At 43.7% G+C, this 20449-nt stretch overlaps 1 protein-coding gene across 3 annotated transcripts in view; it reads left to right on the top strand.

Annotated features, from left to right (window-relative positions):
• TMOD3 (tropomodulin 3) overlaps positions 1 to 20449 on the top strand; it is a 76353-nt gene that overhangs the window by 51257 nt on the left and 4647 nt on the right. For all 3 annotated transcript variants that reach the window (XM_058665844.1, XM_058665845.1, XM_058665846.1), the window contains exons 4-9: positions 7995 to 8117; positions 9141 to 9230; positions 12347 to 12477; positions 13987 to 14094; positions 16970 to 17113; positions 20033 to 20177. In XM_058665844.1, coding sequence (XP_058521827.1) covers positions 7995 to 8117; positions 9141 to 9230; positions 12347 to 12477; positions 13987 to 14094; positions 16970 to 17113; positions 20033 to 20177 — 741 coding nt within the window. The remainder of the gene's footprint in view (positions 1 to 7994; positions 8118 to 9140; positions 9231 to 12346; positions 12478 to 13986; positions 14095 to 16969; positions 17114 to 20032; positions 20178 to 20449) is intronic.

Here is a 20449-nt window from a genome sequence, read left to right as displayed (position 1 = left end):
ACAAGTATTGAAAGTTACAAGCCATTGCTGTTAGACCATATTTTAAAAAGCAGGGGAAAAGTTAGATCAGTGTAGGATAACTTAATCTTTCAGGGTAGTAATTACACAGGTTAGTGGTCATTGACCTGGGAAAGAATTATAGTTCCCTCTGGAGGTTCCTCAGAAGTACCAAGGCAAGCCAGTCCTTCCCTGAACGTCAGGTGCCGTCTGGTTTTTAATCCTCCTAGGTTCCAGTTTGTTTTGAAAATCCGTGAGCGGGTGTCGTTTTCCCCTCCCTGTCTCCCCTTGTCAGTGCCCCTTCTCCTCTTTGTCACTCTCCCTTGCCTGCCCTCTTTCTTGCTCTCTTCCTCATGAAAAATTCTAGCAGAAGTAATCTGTGTCTATTATGTTCGCTATTATATACATACACACTATGTTTGTAAAAACATTAAGTCATTTTATCATAAAAGTATTACGATTTCTGTAGGGAAACAACGCATGCTTGAAAAAAAACCGATCAGAATCAAGATGGTAATAATAAAGTAGGATATGAATGTATTTGCATGTTAGTAGGTGGTTTGGGATGGAAGCAGCATGGGATGGAACTTGCCAGACACTTCCCGGTTTGGAAACAACACATTGACCAGTGTGGAATTACTCTGCGTCTCACAAAATACTAACATTTTGTTCATCATGTAGGAGACTAAGCGTATAAACTGAACCATTTTAAATGAGATCTGTTATATTAATCAGCAAATCACTCAGATTTTTAAATCTAATTAAATTGCAGGTGATTAATACACATTTAGAGAGGCATTTACTGTTATGGGAAATTGCTGTAGTAGTTTGCTAATTATGCATTTCTTAGAAAATTATATATTTTGACCAGTATGTACAAACTTACTACCTCACCAAATTTGTCTTTAAAAAAATTGCCTTTCTTTCGTGCCTGGCACGGTGGCCTAGCGGCTAAAGTCCTCTCCTTGAATGCACCAGGATCCCAAATGGGCGCTGATTCTAATCCCTGTGGCCCCACTTCCCATCCAGCTTCCTGCTTGTGGCCTGGGAAAGCAGTCGAGGAAGGCCCAAAGCTTTGGGACCCTGTACCCGTGTGGGAGACCCGAAAGAGCTCCTGGCTCCTGGCTTTGGACTGGCGCAGCACTGGTTGTTGCGGCTGCTTGCGGAGTGAATCATCGGATGGAAGATCTTCCTCTGTGTCTCTCCTCTCTATATATATCTGATTTGCAAGAAAAATAAATAAACCTTTTTTAAAAATTACCTGTTTGTCTCCACATTTCAAAGACCCAAATATTAATTTTTCTCAAAATAAAGCAAAATATAGTTAATACTAAGAGCACATTCTTATTGGGCCCAGCACAGTAGCCTAGGAACTAAAGTCCTTATCTTGGCATGCACCATGATCCTGTATGGACACTAATTTGTATTGTATCCCAGCTGCTGCACTTCCCTTCCAGCTCTCTGCTTGTGGCCTGGGAAAGCAATAGAGGACAGCCCAAAGCCTTGGGACTCTGTACCCATGTGGGAGACCTAGTAGAAGCTCATGGCTCCTGGCTTCGAACTGGCTCATCTCCAGCTGTTGTGGCCATTTGGAGAGTGAACCAGTGGACAGATTTATATTTATATATTTTTATATACATATATATATATATATATATATATATATATATATATATATACCTCCAATAAAAATAAATAAATCTTTAAAAAACATTTTTATTAATAAAGGTGATAAGATTTTATGATTTTTCATACTGTAAAATACACCTGTATAATGTGTATAATTCATCCGTTTTTATTATATCTGTGAATTCTGTACCATAATCTTAAGTTTAGAATGTTTAATTTTTTAAAAAAGATTTACTTATTTTTATTTGAAAGGCAAATATACAGAGAGGAGAAGAGACAGAGAGGAAGATCTTCCATCCTATGGTTCACTCCCCAAGTGACTACAGTAGCTGGAGCTGAGCCAATCCGAAGCCAGGAGCTTGTTCCAGGTCTCCCACGCTGGTGCAGGGTCCCAAGGCCTTGAGCGTCCTCAACTGCTTTCCCAGGCCACAAGCAGGGAGCTGGCTGGGAAGCAGGGCTACAAGGATTAGAACTGGCACCCATATGGGATCCCAGCACGTTCAAGGTGAGGACTTTAACAGCTACACTATTGCTCTGGGCTCCAGAATATTTTGATTATCCCAAAAGGAAGCCTAGCCATGAGCAGATACTCTCTATTCTCCTCCCCAACCTTAGGGAAGTATTGATTACTTCCTGTGTTTAAGTTTGCCTTTTTTTTTTTTTTTAAGATTTATTTTTAGGGCCCGGCGGCGTGGCCTAGCGGCTAAAGTCCTCGCCTTGAACGTGCCAGGATCCCATATGGGCACCGGTTCTAATCCCTGTGGCCCCACTTCCCATCCAGCTCCCTGCTTGTGGCCTGGGAAAGCAGTTGAGGACGGCCCAATGCTTTGGGACCCTGCACCCGTGTGGGAGACCAGGAAGAGGTTCCAGGTTCCCGGCTTCGGATTGGCATGCATCAGCCCGTTGCGGCTCACTTGGGGAGTGAATCATTGGACGGAAGATCTTCCTCTCTCTCTCCTCCTCTCTGTATATCTGGCTGTAATAAAATGAATAAATCTTTAAAAAAAAAAAAGATTTATTTTTATTGGAAAGACAGGAAAAGGAGAGACAGAGAGAATGATCCACTGTCACTCCCCAAGTGCCCTCAATGGCCAGAGCTGAGCTAATCTGAAGGCAGGAGCCAGAAGCTTCTTCTGGGTCTCCTATGTGGGCACAGGGTCCCAAGGCTTTGGACTATCCTCCACTGCTTTTCCAAATCCACAAACAGGGAGCTGGAAGGGAAATGGAGCAGCCAGGGCATGAGCCAGTGCTCATATAGGATGCTGGTATTTGCAAGGCAGAGGATTAGCCAGTTGAGTCATTGTGCCAGCCCTGAGGGTTATGTGTGTGTGTGTGTGTGTGTGTGTGTGGGGGTTTTCAAGGTTCATGTTTGAAGGTCAGAGTTAAGGGGCTGGAGGGAGAGGGGAGCCACTGGTTCAATACCCAAATGTTGGGCCAGGCAGAAGCCAGGAGCCCGTAGCCCCTTTCATGTCTGCCGTTGGGTGCAGGAATCCAAGGACTTGGGCCCTCGTCTGTTGCTGTCTCAGGCTCTGAGTAGGCAGCTGGATTGGAAGTTGGAGAGGCAAGACTGGAACCAATGCCCATATGGGATGCTGGCACCAAACGCAGAGGCTGAACTTACAAGGCCACAGCACGAGCCTCCCAACTGAGATTTTAAAAGAGATTTTTCTATATCCTAGGATCAATTTAGACAGAGTTCCTTAGATTTTGAGTTCATAATGCTAAATTTATGTCTTGGCTAGTTTATCCTTTCTTCCAAATTTAATTTCTCTGTTTTTATCTTTAACTAGACCTTTCATACACGAATACATAGAAAGAATTTCTTAGTGTTTAAATACTCATTCGGGTCCCTGGGTCCCCGGCTAAGCTCCTGTTCCTCTTCTAGCTTCCTGCTCATGCAGACCTCCGGAGGCAGCAGGTGATAGCTCAAGAGGCCGGGTGCTGAGCTCCTGTTGTGCACCGGCTCTGGCTGCTGAGCCAGCAGATGGTAGCCCTCTCAGTCTCTTTTTACCTCTATTGTTAACTAAAAAAAAAATAGTTTTTCACAAAATAACCTTGAGTAAAATATGAATAAATTACTTTTCTTGTTAAAAACATAACACAGTGTGGTATAGGCTAAATATTCCTGTAGCAATCTGTTTTTAGAGAAACTAGCAAAATTAAGAAAGCAGAAGTACCAAACTATATCAGGCTGTATAAAACAGCAAAAATCCATATCAAATAATTTCCATAATTTCTTGGGAATTTTGTTTTTTCTTGCCTTGTTTTTGTTCTGGTGAAATTCACTTTCTATTTGCAAGCATAAGCAAAGATTTATTTATAGGGGAAAATTAGATATGAATAGTGCCTCATAAGGAATGTGAACAAGGATTATAAAAATAAACATCTTAGATTTTTATAATGCTTTAGATTCCATTGGTGCCTTAAATAAGGCATGGTTAGCCAGATGATAGCATGTGTAGTTTTTTCTTAATTGACAAGTAAAAGTCCTGTTTGTGGTGTGCGGCTTTGTTATTTGATATTTGCACACACTGTGGGGTGTGTGATTCAGGCTGTTTACCGTGTGCATCGCCTTACATCCTTAGGGTCCATAGCATTTGTAGTTTTTGCAGTGAGTACCATGATCAGCTGCTGGCCAGCCTTTCCTGCTCTGCCTTAGAGTCCCTAGAGAGCGCTCAGAAACTCCCATGCATCTATGTAACACGGCAGACCTAGTCGACCCCAATTTCAGGTGTGACACTCAGACACCAGAGTTTAAAACAAAAACAAAAATAAAAGATTGGAAAGGCATTGGATCCACTGAATCACTCCACAAATGCCTACAACAGCCAGGACTTGGCCAGACCAAAGCTGGGAGCTGGGACTCAATATGCTACCTCCCATGCACCTGACCTGGAGCACAGAGGTCTCCCCAGCTACCCGTAAAACTGGCAGCCAGCTGTGTGTCAGGAAGAAATCTGTCACAGATCACAGTTCAGAAAAGTAGAGAGCATAGCAGATCTCCGCAGTTCCACAGGGGAAGCTTACAGTCCTTCCCTCAGAATTTGAAACCAGTTTGGGTGGTGGTAAGCCAAGTGCTGACATGCCATGGGAATGCCAGTTCCAGTCCTGGCTTCTCCATTTCCAGTCCTTGATGGTGCACCTGACAAGAGGTTTGGGGCTTTGCTGCCCATGTGAGAGCCTCGATGAAGCTTCTGGCTTCTACCCCAGCCTAGCCTTTGTGTCCATTTGGGCTGTGAACCAGCAGGTAAAGATCTTCCTCTCACTCCTTCTAATTCTTCCTTTCATGTAAATAAATGCCCTAGCCTTGTGTTCACATGGGAGTGTGAACCCCGATACATCATTCGTTCAGTCTGCTATACATGATACAAAATGGTCATCAATCAGTGATCTTAAAACACACAAAAACAAGAATATATGGCTCGTGATGAAGAGTGCAAACAGAAGTCACAGTGGTGACTCAGGTGGTGGTAACTAGTCAGGGACTTGATAAAAATGCTGAAGAACTTGGTGGGGAAGTTACACAGCATGTGTGGAGCGATAAGAGGATTTCTTCAGAGAAATCGGAGCAATTTTTTTTTCAGATTTTTTTAATTTTACTTGATTAGAGGAGACACAAAGCGATCTTCTATCCTCAAGATTGCTTCCTAAGGTCAGGGCCGGCCTGTCCAAAGCCAGGGGCCCAGGAACTTCAGCCATTCTCTGCTGCTTTCCCTGGCATCAGCAGGGAGCTGGATCAGACGTGGAGCATCTGGGGCACGAACCAGGGCCTACGGGATGCCAGTGCCCCAGGCAGAGGGATCCGACAATGTGCTTTGGTCTGGTCCAGCCCTGGCTGCTGTGGGCATTTGGGAAGGAAGCCAGCAGTTGGAGATTTCCCTCTGTTCTGTTACTACTTGTCATTGAAATAGATTAAAATAATTATCTTTTAAGATGGGTTTTACAGAAACTACCTAACCCACCTTGTTCAAATTTGTGAGACCATTCTTGTGTTGTGGAGGAGTTCCTTATGGTTACTGCAACTGACTGTTACCTTAAGAAGTGTAGAACACTGCTCTAATTTTGTACACCAGTGAAAATTTCCTTTGTAGAGCACTTCTTAGATTTTAGGGCTAGGCATTTTCACATTTCTTCCTAGTAGCTCATTGATATAGGAGAAAATAATTGGTTTAAAAAATTTACACAGAAGCCTTTTCAGGTAGTTTTTTTTTTTTTTTAAGGTTTGTTTATTTATTGGGAAGGCAGATATACAGAGAGAAGGAGATACAGAGAAAAAGATCTCCCGTCCACTGATCCTCGTCCCGAGCATCCATTACGTCCAGAGCTGAGCCGATTTGAAGCCAGGAGCCGGGAGCCTCTTCTGGGACTCCCAGATGGATGCAGAGTCCAAAGACCTTAAGCCATCTACTGCTTTCCCAGGCCACAAGCAGGAGCTGGATAGGAAGTGGAGCAGGCAGGATTAAAACCGGCGCCCGTATGGGATCCTGGGCACATGCAAGGCGAGGACTTTAGCTGCTAGGCTACTGCATTGGGCCCTCAGGTAGTTTGAGTTAGAGTTTTCACCTGCTGTTGCGGCTCCTTGGGGAGTGAAATCAGCGGATGGAAGATATTTCTCTGTCTTTCCTCTTCTGTATATCTGACTTTCCAATGGAAGTAAATAAATAAATCTTTTAAAAAACGTAATTTTCACCCGCCTTGGGGAAGAAACCAGAAACAAGCCTGGAAGCCCAGTCACCACCTTGCCTGAGTGTATATTGTCTGATTGCATAGTGCTACCATTATGTTAACATTTCCCCCTTTTTATATTCAGCCTTGCATTACAGATTATAAATCTTGGTATTCATGAGTAAAGACTTTATTTCTAGACAAAGTACCATTTTTTTGGTATAAATTTATTTGAAAGAATTATATAGAGGAGAAGAGAGTAAGAGAGATCTTCTATCCCACTGGTTTACTCTCCAAATGGCCTCTATGGCCAAGGATTGACCAGGCCAAAGCTGGGATTTTACAACCTCATCTGTGTCTCCTATGTGGGTGCAGGGACTCAAGCACGTGGGCCGTCTTCCTGCTTTCCCAGGGGTAATAGCAGGGACCTGGATCAGAACTAGAGCAGCTGGGTCTCCTATGGGGTGCCATCCCCACAAGCAGCAGCTTAACCCACTGAGCCATGGTGCAGGTCCCAAGTAAGCACATTTTTATTTATTTTTATTTTTTTTAAAGATTTATTTATTTTTATTACAAAGTCAGATATACAGAGAGGAGGAGAGACAGAGAGGAAGATCTTCCGTCCAATGATTCACTCCCCAAGTGAGCGCAGCGGCCGGTGCTGCACCGATCTGAAGCCAGGGACCTCGTCCGGGTCTCCCATGCTGGTGCAGGTTCCCAAGGCTTTGGGCCGTCCTCAACTGCTTTCCCAGGCCACAAGCAGGTGGTTGGATGAAAGTGGAGCAGCCGGGATTAGAACTGGCACCCATATGGGATCCCGGTGCATGCAAAGTGAGGATTTTGCCCACTGGGCTACTGGCTGAGCCCATGGTATGTCTTAAGTCACATTTTCAAACATTTATCAAGACTCCCTATGCCTCCACTGGACACTAATAAAGTCTTCTGTTTAAAAACGTGCTTACGGGCCCGGCGGCGTGGCCTAGCAGCTAAAGTCCTCGCCTTGAACACGCCGGGATCCCATATGGGCGCCGGTTCTAATCCCGGCAGCCCTGCTTCCCATGCAGCTCCCTGCCTGTGGCCTGGGAAAGCAGTTGAGGATGGCCCAAAGCCTTGAGACCCTACACCCTCGTGGGAGACGCAGAAGAAGCTCCTGGCTCCTGGCTTCAGATCAGCTCAGCTACAGCCATTGCAGTCACTTGGGCAGTGAACCAGCGGACGGAAGATTTTCTCTCTGTATCTTCTCTGTATATGTTTGCCTTTCCAGTAAAAATAACTAAATTTTTAAAAAAGACATACCATAATTGCCTCTGCTGTCCCCAAAATGGCTGACAATTTATTGCTGAAGAAGAATACTGTGATTCTTGTGCCTTTAAAGAAAAAAAACAAAGCAACAGCATAGGTTTATAGGTTTTCCATTGTCTGCTTTCTGTTTCTTTATTATTATTATTAAGTCAGTTTATGAATTAACTCATAGTTACTCCAAAAGCCATCTTATTATTCCCACATATAAGAAGTTTTCTCACTTTTCAGTTTGTACAGCCAAAGTATTGCCCTGGCAAACCTGTATGTGGTGTGGAAGATGAAACATAATTATTCAGCTTGATTTTTAGTTGTTCATTCTTTAGTAATGTTTTGTAGAGGGTTAAAATGGTCAGAAGTGAATAGAAGCCGTAGTGGAGTTAACAGAATGTTTTATTTTACAGGGAAGATATTTATTCCCAAACAAAAACCTGTGCAGACTTTCACTGAAGAAAGCATCGCTCTGGATCCCGAACTAGAAGAGGCGCTGACGAGTGCTTCCGACACGGAGCTGTGCGACCTCGCGGGTAGGTCCTCCACCGCGGGCCTGGGAGCGAGCGGCTGCGGGGGAGCGAGCGGCTGCGGGGGAGTGAGCGGCTGCGGGCGGCTGCGGGGGAGCGAGCGGCTGCGGGGGAGCGAGCGGCTGCGGGGGAGCGGCCTCACAGAGACAGGTGTCACGGTGTGCCTGCTTCACCTGGAGTGTGCCATTGAACCAGTAACCACGTATTTGGCTTTGTATTTTCAAGGGTAAAATCTGACTTGAATGATTTGATTTTCTTAAAGATTCTTGATTTTTTTTGTATTGATAGGGTTTATTTTACGTTGTATATTTTCCCATGTTGCCAAATTTGCGTTTTACTGAAAATCTTTCATGCCCTGCCGCACTAGAGGCTGTCAGAGGCAGAGTCTTCAGGCTCAGCTGCTGTCCTGCTTTACAAAGGCCCAGAGATGGGTAACCAGGAAGCAGGTGCAGCAGTAAGGCCTGAGCCAACCATGCGCTTCTCCAGCTTGTGTGCAACATTGCACACCTCCTTGTTGCTTTCAGTATTCCCGCTTTCACTTATCCCTCCCAGTTCCTCCCCCCACCTACCCACACACATTTATTTTATGTTGCATGGGGAGATAACCCCCAAAAGTCACATGTTTGAAGGAAGTGGTGAGGATTCTCTGGGAAGAAGCTTGGAGCTGGCCAGATCAAGGTGTTAGTGCCAGCAGAGGGAGCAGTTGAGCTGATAATAAACAGCAGATGCTTGGAGGTGTCGGTTCTTCTCTTCGCCACTAGAGGGAGCAAAGCATCTATCTGCTTTTAGACGCTGAGTCCAGCTGCTTCTGATGAATTCAAGCAGAAATGGGAGCAGGGAGGGGACAGGGGGTTGATGAGAGATCGTAGATAATAGTTAATATCTCTCCATAGCTGATAAATCTTACTGAATTTAGCAAGATAATATCCAGAGAATGTTAACATTATTCACAAAAAAAGATTTGGTTGTAAAATTAATTGTTTATATTTAAAACAGGTAGAAATAAAAGTTTCCCTTTTTATGTTATAGCCATTCTTGGGATGCACAATTTGATAACGAATGCACAGTTCTGTAATGTCGTGGGAAGTAGTAACGGCGTCAACCAAGAACATTTTTCAAGTGAGTACTTTAAATGCTTTGTGAATTCTAATTCTTTACTTAAATATAGTTTTCTCCATATAACAACTTCAGCATTGGCTTAATTTTTAATTTTTATCTTTGATCATGTTTCCATAGTTGCTCAGGGTGGGAAGGATCAAGGGTTAAGGGAAAAGTGGGTGCTGCAGGCCAAGTCCAGCCGAGTTCGGAGCTGGAGAAGGGTGTGCAGAGTCGGCGAAAAGAAGAGACGTGGACACTCTCTTAGTGCCCTCTTGTAACAGCTCAAGAAGAAAATGTCCTTTCTATTTACTCAGACAGTCACAAGCCTCTGCACAATCATTTAATTTTACTATCTTTGACTTCAGAAGTAAGCCAGCATGCTCAGGGCTCACGAACTTGGCACCCACCACGCAGGCTGGCCCCAGAACCTAGCCCGTCCTACACCCAATCTTGGTTCTCAGATCTGCCAGTAGATGTTATGAACTGGCCCAGCCTGGTCTGGGCTGCTCCTTTCCTTGGTTCTTGTGCTCACCTGCAAGGACTATGTCCTGACAAGGGTGTTCCCCAAGCTCCTCTATCAGGTCTTGTCCCAGTGGCAGATCTCGCGCACACCGGTGAGTCTTGCCCAGATTGACTTAGTCCACCTCCTGTCCTGACAGGAGCAGTGGCTTTTGCCCAACCGGCCCACACCCATTTCAGTTCTTACTATTGGGTGTTACAGCCCAGTCACACCTGGTCCACACCCAGACACAGCTCTCACATGGTTCAGCTGGAGTCTAGTCCAGTCTGGCTTACCCCACACTGAGTCCACACCCATGCCGAGGGAGACTGCAGCCATGTCCAGCCCAGACTTCTGCCCTAATTCCAGCTCTTGGGCTCACCAGTGGGAAGCTGGAATGTTTCCTTAGCTCCGCAACCAGGCCTATTCCAGCCCCAGATCTTGCACGTGGCAGTGGGAATTAGCCCACATTACATACACACCCCCAATTCTGTCCCCAGACCTGATTGTCTCGCATGCTGGTTAGTGTCATGGGCCAGCCTAACAGTACCCATCTCCTGTTCCCACTCACTGTGGGTGCTGTGATCAACCCTGCCCAGTAGGCCTCAGTCCTAGCTTTAGTGTACGCCATGAGTGGTATTCAGTGGTAGTCGATGCTAGCTACCCCAGCTCAGGTCTCCCATGGGTGCTGGTGCTTTAGTCTGACCGTTAAAAGGTCTTTCTGCCCCCCCCAAAACAGCTCAGTCTCAGCCCCCTCACTTACCTGGAGGTACACTGGCCTTGTCTATGGAAGTCCCTAAGTAGTCATTCCTCACCTGGACATGAACCCTCAACTCCTTGTTTGCCCCCACCTGCATCATCCCCCAGACCCCCTGTAACCCCACATCCCCACACCCCAGAGTGTGCCTCCAGGCAACCTGAGGGATTCGCCTGGTGCCATTGTTGTCTGGGCTGCACGACCCCACTGCATGGCCAGGTCAAGAGATCCAGGGCCTGAATGTTAAACATTTGATGCTTATTCTATCAGCAAATGTAATAAGAACCTTACTTAGTAGTATGAGTGGTAAACGTTATAAAAGCTGGTTGAACTGGATTTTTGACATTTTGTCCTAAGTATCACTGATTTTCAAGGAATTTAAGACTAACGAAACTACATTATGAAATTATTTTCAAGAGAAACCACAAAACTATTCAGCCTGAGATTTTTTAAAAGTACATCTCAGAGTGTTGAGTCATGCAGGTTTTATCAAGAATGAAATCAGTGCCCAACGTGGTAGCCTAGTGGCTATAGTGCTTGCCTTGCTCACATCAGGATCGTGTATGGGCACCGGTTTGTGTCACAGTGGCCATGCGTGTGGCCTGGGAAGGCAGTCGAGGATGACCCAAGGTCTTGGGACCCTGCACCCGCATGGGAAACCCTAAAGAAGCTCCTGGCTTCAGATTGGCTCAGCTCCCGCTGGTTTCGCCAGTTGGGAGTGAACTATCGGATGGAAGATCTTTCTGTCTGTCTCTCCTTCTTTCTGTAAATCTGCCTTTCCAATAAAAATAAATAAATCTTTAAAAGAGAGAAAGAGAGCTTCCAGCCATAGGTTCACTCCCCAGATGGCCACAGTGGCCAGGGCTGAGCCGGGCCAAAGCCAGGAGCCACGAGTTAGATTGGAAGGGAGCAGCCAAGATACAAACCAGCACCCATATGGGATGTCAGCATCATACGTGGTGGCTTTACCCACTATGCCACAATCCTCTTGAATGTGGAATATTTTTGTTTAGTTCTCACTGCATTTCTATGAAATTGGCATTATTATCCTTCATTTGCACGTGAGGGAGTTGGGATTTTACAGTAATTAAATAAGTAGGACTCAACCTCCTGCCATGTAACATGTCCCTTAGCAGTGTATCATACTTGTATTGTACCTAGTATATATGGAAATATGTCACTCCACTGCTTCATGTTCCATTTTATGATGTTCTATAAATTGGTTATTCCCTTTGCTTGTTTATATTTTCACTACAGAAGTGTTCAGGCTTGCGTGAAAGAAGAGAACATAATGTTTGCACCACCTGCCTTCAGCTGTTGCTGCTGTCTGGCCATCCTTGTTTTATTCCTTCCGCATCCCACCATTTGCCTTTCACTTGCATTACTTTACTCATAAGGATTTCTGTAGACATCTCTCATAAATAATAGTCTTTCATTATATCCACAATGTCATTATCAAACATAAGAATTAACAGTAGCCCATCTTACCATGTAATACCCAGTCAATATCCAGATTTCAAAAAACTTTCACATTTGGTTCAACTGAGGATCCAAATAAAGGTTACATGCTGCAGTTAGCTGTCTTTCTGTCTCCAATTTTCACACTGCTCTGCAATCTCTTTTCCTCTTTTTTTCATACTATCATTTCTCAAAGAAGTTGGATTGTTGGGAAGAATTTTCTACATTCTGCATTTGGCTCATTGCAGCCTTATGACAGACCTTCTGTTTTTCTGTCCCCTGTGTTTCAGGACACTTAGTTCTGATGCAGGGTTTTGGTTTTAGCTCAGATGCAGGGTTTTGGTTTTTGTTTTGACAGGAATGCTTCATAGTTGTGATCAGATCATATTAGGAAGCTTGCCAACTTTTTGTTTGTTGTTATAGATGTGGTAAAAGGTGAGAAGATTGTTCCAGTATTTGATGAGCCACCGAATCCAACCAATGTTGAGGAGAGTTTAAGGAGAATTAAAGAAAATGATGCTCGTCTTGTTGAAGTTAATTTGAATAATATTAAGGTAGGTGTGCCAAGTAGAGTTGTTTTGTGTTGCTTTGAGTCACTTGGGCCTGGGCTGGGTTCTGGGCAGTTTTGATAGAGGAGTCTAATTCTTTGTGCCATGTAGTAAACCTTTTGTTCCCTAACAGTAAGCTAACATAGTCTTCTTCATATTTTAGAAAGTAAAATATTAAAATATTTTCTGACTTGATTTTTTAAAGTTAATCGTATAAAAATGCGAGCCCTATAGATTATCTGGTGATTCCTCTGACGCCCAAAGAACATTGAGCCTTTTGTGTTTTTTTTTTTTCTCAAAGCATAATTTGTATACAGTTAAAATTCCCCCTTTTAATGGACAGTTCTTTGAGCTTTGACGGTTGTACACAGTTGTACAGCTACACTAAAGTCAAGATGTGGAACGTAGCTGTCACCCCGGAAGTCTACCCACACCCTTTTTTAGTCATTCTCTGCCCCCAGCTCTAGTGCCTAACAACCACTGATCTCATTCCCTGTCACTTTGCCTTCTCTTATCATATAAATGGAATGAAGTATGTAGCCTTTTGCATGTGCCCATGTATAACACATTTGAGATTCATCTATGTTGCTGCATGTGTCGTAGCTAGTACTCCACTGAATGGATACGCTACCTTATGTTTACCCCCTACCTTAGAGGTGCTTTCCAGCTTGAGTTGATCATGAATGAAGTCACTGAATACATTCCCTGCCAGGTTGTTGTATGGGCACTTGTTTTCATTTCTCTTTATTAAATATCAAAAAAATGGACTTTTTGGGATTTTACTAAGTTTTAAGCAATGTATATCTTTCTTGGAGTTAGAAGGTCATGGGAGTAATAAATTAGCAAAGGGTAAACTCCCTATCTCTTATTAGCCACTAATCATTTTATATCTTCACTTACCTGAATTGGGGTTTGAAGATTCTGGAAATTAAATAAACCTAGGGAAGAAGCCCTCTGTGCCTCTGTCTGTGAGTGGAGGGGAGAACGCTGGTGTGCTGATATCCTTAGCTGACCACTAATCTTATTTTAATTCAATCCTTTATATCTTTGTCAGTAAATAGACAATAATGGTCTGAAAAGAACCAGGCTATGGGGAATTGAAGTCTTGGGAACCTAAGGGAGAAATTGATGCCTGCTATAACTCAAGTTCTCTCTCAATACTTTGTAGCTTACTAAGCAACTGAGAGCACTGTGTCAGCTGCCAGAGTCACACCATGAGAGGGGAACTCCCGTGTCTCTCTCTCTAGAGAAGTGTATTCCTCTTGTAATGAATGGGCTGGTTTCACATAATAAGGATAGTCAAAAATAGAGTATGGAGTTTCTTTAACAAAAGTGCTAGAGAAATGGTGATTTGTGTTATGTGCCAAAAATGTGCAAGTATGCCAGAAAAGTTAAGGAGGCATGGAGGAAGCTGTGGGGTTTGGGTTTATTTTTGTTGTAAGTACAGATATATCCAGTTAATGTGCTGAATTTCCCAAAAACAGAAATGTAATTATGCTTCATTTTTCTTTCAAGAGCATCCCGATTCCAACCCTAAAAGATTTTGCAAAGGCTTTGGAAACCAACACCCATGTGCAGAATTTCAGTCTCGCAGCCACTCGGAGCAATGACCCCGTTGCTGTTGTAAGTAAGCCGTTGTCGACAATACTGAGATCACGCCTGCCTACCAGGGTGGGTAGGTTAGGGTGGTGGTTGTACTGTGAGGTTTTTGTCTTGAGCAATATTCACTCCCCTTTTTTGGTTGGTGTTTAAGCTTCTGTTAGACTCTGTAGCGTTTACTGCCCCTTTATGTTTATTTTTTTCCTATATTTCCTTCTTGTGAAATTTTAAAATTAGGATGACTGTGAGTTTTTTAAAACCATATATAATCGTACCCTGTATATACTCTTCTGCAACTTGATTTTTTTTCCTCAGTGGTGTTTCTTACAGATTTTTCATGTCAGTGCATGAAGATCTACATTCTTTATCACATCTGCAAAGGATTCAGTTTATGTCTCTGTTGTATTAGATTTTTGTCAGGTGCTCTTCAGCATCTGTTGAAATGGTCATGTGGTTTCCCCACTCATTCTGTTAGTGTAATTTCTATGTATTAAAGCACTCTCCCGTTCCTAGGATGAATTCCACTTGATCATCATAGAAATGTCTTCCTTCACTTGGCTGTGAGTTTTCTGTGGCTGTTCTCTTAGCTCGTTGGATGTCTCGGGCCCTGTGCTGTTTCCGCTTCACTGAAACGGCCTGGGTTTTTCTGTGTGCTCTCACTTCCTGGATGACCTCATGCAGTTCCATCGATACATTCATGTATTATGTACAGTGACTGGGGTCAGTATCTCCAAGTGCTATCTCTCTGTTGAACTCAGTCATATCAAGCTCTCAACGACTTTATTTGGGCACCTAGCAGACCTCTTACATCAGAGTCATATGCCAAACTCCTGACTTTGTTTCCATGCCTGCCTCTCTCAGTCTTTTCTATGTCACTAAATGGCAGTACCAGTCTTTCATTGGTCAGGCAGTCAAGGTGTCCACAACCCATATACCTGAACTTTATGCTCTGCTCTGGCTCCTGGCTTCGGCTGCGTACTGAAGCACATCCTAGGAGGCAGTGTGTGATGGCCCAAGTGACTGAGTGGCCGCTGTCCACTCTGAGTTTCTGGCTCCAGCCAGTCTTGGCCATTAGAGTTATATAGAAGTCAGTCGGTGAATGCAAGTGTCACTCTACCTCTGTCTTTACCTTTTTGCCTTGCAAAGTAATTAAAATTAAACATTCTCAAGAAATCATCCCTGACTTTCCTTTCTCTCAAATAAAATATTTCTTTTTTTTTTTTTTTTTTTGTTTAAAGATTTATTTTATTTTTATTACAAAGTCAGATATACTGAGAGGAGGAGAGACAGAGAGGAAGTGGAGCTGCCGGGACTAGAACCAGCGGCCATATGGGATCAAGGCGAGGGCCTTAGCCACCAGGCCACACCGCCAAGCCCTCAAATAAAATATTTCTAACTCCAACCACTTCTCACCATTTTCACATCTGCCACCCTGCTCTGAACCACTATCTGACCTTACCGCCTCCCAGTGTCTTTTGTCATACATGTTTGAAAGCTAATTCTCACACAGCACCAACCGTAATTATTTTGAAATTTAGGCTGATAAATCATCTCATCCTGAGAATCTTGCAGCGCCTTCTCATCTTACCAAGAGTCAAAATGAAGATCTTCAAATTACCTTAGAAAACCTTATTTTCTCTGTTTATTTTCTTTACCAGCCCTTTCACTATACTCGCAGCCACACAACTGTCTCAGATGGCTCCACAAGGCCTTTACCTGGTTCCCTCTGTCTAGAAGATGAACGTTATAGGTTCACTTCATCACTGTATTGGAGTCTTTTCAGGGGGAGACCTTTTATGACCCCCGTGTGAAAAGGCCCTTTGCTCTTGTCCACTGTTCCCCCCCCCCGCCTTACTTTGCATTTCGATTTTGGGGACTGTCGCATATTTTGCATGCTTACTTGCTGCTTGTGGCCCTCCACTGGAGTACTAAGTTTTCATCCAATACAGATCTGAATCTTTAGAACACTGCTGATTGAATGGTAGGTTGTTGATGATATTTAAATGAACATATGTAGGAAAGTAAGAGGTCTGTTCAGGCCACACAGCTAGTTATTGATGGTGGAAAGTGCAGGAGCACAGGGGTGGGTGACACGGAGGGTTGTGCTGTTTGGCAGCCCCACCGCCCGTGGTAGAGTGCCTTAGATCAAGTCCTGCTTCTGATGCAGCTTTGTGATGGTGCACACCCTGGGGGCAGCCCTGATGACCATGTCTTTGCTTTCCAGTCACTGCCTTGGCGACTCATGGAAGTCTGACTCAGGGCTTCAGCCTAGCCTGTCGCTGGCTATTGTGGGCATTTTCGGATTGAGCCAGAGGAGAAAAGAGTCATTCTCTCATCTGTCTCATCTCTCCCTCTCACTCAGTTAACTCTGCCTTTCAACCCAAGTAAATAAATAAGATTTTCTTTTAACAAAGATACATGTGTGTAGATACCTGTCCCCCTTGTCTTTAACTTGGGTTTAAGCTTGATCTTACCTTTATTTTCTGGAGTTTAACCTTGCTTCTGATCCCAGTTTTTACAAACTCAAACTTATAATTTTGCCTTCTTTCCCTCTGTATCTCTACCTCTGTTTCGCTCTCCCTTCTCTTTCTCCCTTCTCAGTTGTTCCTGTCTTAATTAATCAGTAGAGTGTTCATCAAGAACTACATCAGATGTCTCGCACTGTTCCATATCCTGGGAGAAACATAGTGGAAGCAGGCCGAACTCCTGCCATTCCTTGAGTTATTTCACACTTAGTTACGTGTGGACATGTAAAACCACCTAGGAGGTGATATGTGAAGCTGTAACATGAGAAAGATTACATTAAAACACATTGGTTGGCTGCCCTTGTTTGTGGTGTGTGTGGTGTATTATCGTGCTACCAAAAGTTTAATCTGTAAATATTTCCTGTGATTTCTAGGCTTTTGCAGATATGCTGACAGTGAACAAAACGTTGAAGAGCTTAAATATGGAGTCCAACTTTATTACAGGAACTGGCGTTCTGGCATTAATTGATGCTTTAAGAGATAATGAAACGCTGTCAGAGCTCAAGATTGACAATCAGGTCAGTGCTGTGCAACAGTAACTCGATGTCAAGCTGCTGCCTGCACTGCCGTGCGCTGGGTCCTCCGGACAGGAGCCCTGGGGGGGAGGGGCCTGAAAGAGACTAGAGCGCATTTGGGGCACGCAGGCTGTTACTGTACATAAAGATAAATATAAAGCAATTCTGAGTCTTTTTTACAGCGTTTAGTTAGCTGGTGATTTTGAATTGGAAGGCTCCTTACATGTGAGTTCCTTGGTTCTCTCATTCTTTGGCTCTGTGGCAGCAGGAACCACTCTGGCTCACCCTGAGGGCGCAGTTTTCACAGCCATTAACAGTGCTAATGCCATGACTACGCTGGGTCACTCACACCTCACCAGCTATGGATACTTTTGTTTGAAAAATGACTCCATGGGCCCAGCGCTGTGGCCTAGAAACTAAAGTCCTCTCCTTGCCAGGATCCCAATCTAAGCTGCCGGGATTAGAACTGGTGCCCATATGGGATCCCGGTGCATGCAAGGCGAGGACTTCAGCTGCTAGGCCACCACGCCAGGCTCTGGAGTCATTTTTCTTTTTTCTCTCTCTCTTTTTTTTTTAAAGATTTATTTAATTTTTTTTTATTACAAAGTGAGATATACAGAGAGGAGGAGAGAGAGAGATGGAAGATCTTCCATCTGATGATTCACTCCCCAAGTGAGTGCAACGGCCGGTGCTGTGCCGATCCGGAGCCAGGAGCCAGGAACTTCCTCCAGGTCTCCCACATGGGTGCAGGATTCCAAAGCATTGGGCCATCCTCGACTGCTTTCCCAGGCCACAAGCAGGGAGCTGGATGGGAAGTGGAGCTGCCGGGATTAAAACTGGCGGCCATATGGGATCCCGGCGTGCTCAAGGCAAGAACCTTAGCCACTAGGCCACTCCGCCTGCCCTCTTTTTTTTTTTTTTTAAGATTTATTTGTTTTTATTACAAAGTCAGATATATACAGAGAGGAAGAGAAACAGAAATATCTTCCATCCGCTGATTCACTCCCCAAGCGGCCACAATGGTTGGAGCTACAGCAATCCAAAGACAGGAGCCCAGAGCCTCTTCCAGGTCTGTCACACGGGTGCAGGGTCCCAACTTTGGGCTGTCCTTGACTGCTTTCCCAGGCCACAAGCAGAGAGCTGGATGGGAAGCACGGCTTTCGGGATTAGAACTGGTACCCATATGGGATCCTGGTATACATTCAAGACGAGGACTTTAGCCGCTAAGCCACAGTGCTGGGCCCAATAAATAATTTTTTTTTCTAAAGGAAAATAACTGGAGTTATCTGAAAAAAGTTTATTTAAGTTTATTTTAAAAAGTAGATTCTTCAAAATAAATAGATTTTGTAGACTATGAATGTAGAAAATTGGAGTATGTTGAATTTAACAGGGTGCTTTTAAATCCACATTTGCATTTTTTTGGTTGAAGTCCCCATACCTTAAATTCACTCTTAACTTACATGATTACATGGTTTTTCATAAACTCAGAGATTTGCATATTTCACCACTAATTGCAGAATGCTTTATTTCCCAGGGACAAATCATCCCCATGAGCAGTCATGTTCACTCTTTTTTATTTTTATTTATTTATTTATTATTATTATCATTTTATGATACAATTCCATTCGCCTTGGGATTTCCCTTACCCACACCGCAAGTCCCCTCCTCCCCCACTGAGCTCTCCTATATTATTACTATAGTATTTTTCTTCATAAACAGTCATATGCCCATCATTATGGGCATGGACAATGACAGAGAGCCCACCATCCTATTGTCAAGATATAGTAAACAGTTTCATTGGCAGTCCATCTTTGATCTGAAAGTAGAAATGACTGCTGCATTGTATTCTCACATCTGGATATGATAGTCTGCATTACACAGTTACTGTACGTCCCCTTAAATGAAAAGCTCAGAGTCAGGAATAAACACTAACAGGAAGGAAGATAGAAATTTACAACACCATGAAGTTCTCAAGAGGTTTTGATAGTTCAGCAGTCCTGAAATGTTGTTGACCTGGCCACTCCAATTGTGATGAAATCTCTCCAGAATCCACTGGCTGCTGTGTTCCACCTTAGAGTCTCCTTCTGCCCAGATATTCAGTTGGTTGGAGTAGTTGATCAATGTGTTCAGTCCTCCGTCCTCTGCCGTGGTGCCAGGTGTCCTCTGCAGGCTCCAGTGGACTGCCATGTTCTCCATGTGCATCTGGGTATCTGTGCACGGCTCCGTCTGAGCCACTGAGGAGGCCCAGCTCAGTCACCTTCACTCTTCCAGCAGCCCTGGCAGCTGCTCATGTGTTTTCTTACTCTGGATCTTCCTGTGCAGGGTAGTTCATGTGAACTGCGGTCATGTAGTGTGTGGTCTTTCTTTAGATTCTGTCTGCTTCCCCCCAGGATAATGCTCTATAGGCTTGTTGATGCTGCGGCATGTGTAAGGGCTTGATTGTTTCCTAGGACTGCATAATATTGTATTACAGATGGGATTTTTCCACTTTTTGGCTATCTGAAATAATATTCCTATGGATATGTGATGTGCCTGTATTTCCAGTTCTTCTGGGTGTATGTCTATGAGTGGCACTGTAGGATCATATTGTAACTCTGAGTTTAACTTTTTGAGCTATTTCTAAGTGACTTTTTGTATAACAACTGCACCATTTTACATTTATCAGTTTTGATTTTTCCATATTCTTACCAACATTTACATTATCCAGTTTTTCATTGTACTCCAATGGGTAGGTATGAAATGAGACATTTTGGTGTCTCTATGACACTACTAAACTTTTTTTCTTAGATATGTTGTTGAAATTAGGAAAATTTTAAAGAGATCAACAGCATCAACATATGTCTGAATGTCTTAATTTTTATTTACCTTTTAAATATTTTGATCAATTTCATTAATACTGTGTTTTATTTCTAATTATTTCAGAGGCAGCAGTTGGGGACGGCTGTGGAACTGGAAATGGCCAAGATGCTAGAAGAAAATACAAATATTCTGAAATTTGGGTATCGGTTTACACAGCAGGGACCCCGAACCAGAGCAGCTAATGCTATAACGAAAAACAATGACTTAGGTAAGAGATAAATACAGTATCAGATGGAGTGTGTGGATTGCATCATCATACTAACCTACTGGGAGAACTGCTTTTACTTTCAAAGTAATTTTATTTGTTTATTTGCTTATTTGTTTATCTGAAAGCCAAAGTTACAGAAAGAGAAAGAGAAGACACAGAGATCTTCCACCTGCTGGTCCGTTCCCCATGTTGCTGCAGTGGCTATAAGCAGGCTTGCCCTAAGCCAGAGCTTCTTCTGATCATGCATGTCACTGCAGCGGCCCAAGCACTCA

The sequence above is a fragment of the Ochotona princeps genome, chromosome 6 (genome assembly GCF_030435755.1).
Source record: "Ochotona princeps isolate mOchPri1 chromosome 6, mOchPri1.hap1, whole genome shotgun sequence".
NCBI lineage: Eukaryota > Metazoa > Chordata > Mammalia > Lagomorpha > Ochotonidae > Ochotona > Ochotona princeps.
This window is presented reverse-complemented; position numbering and strand designations above follow the sequence as displayed.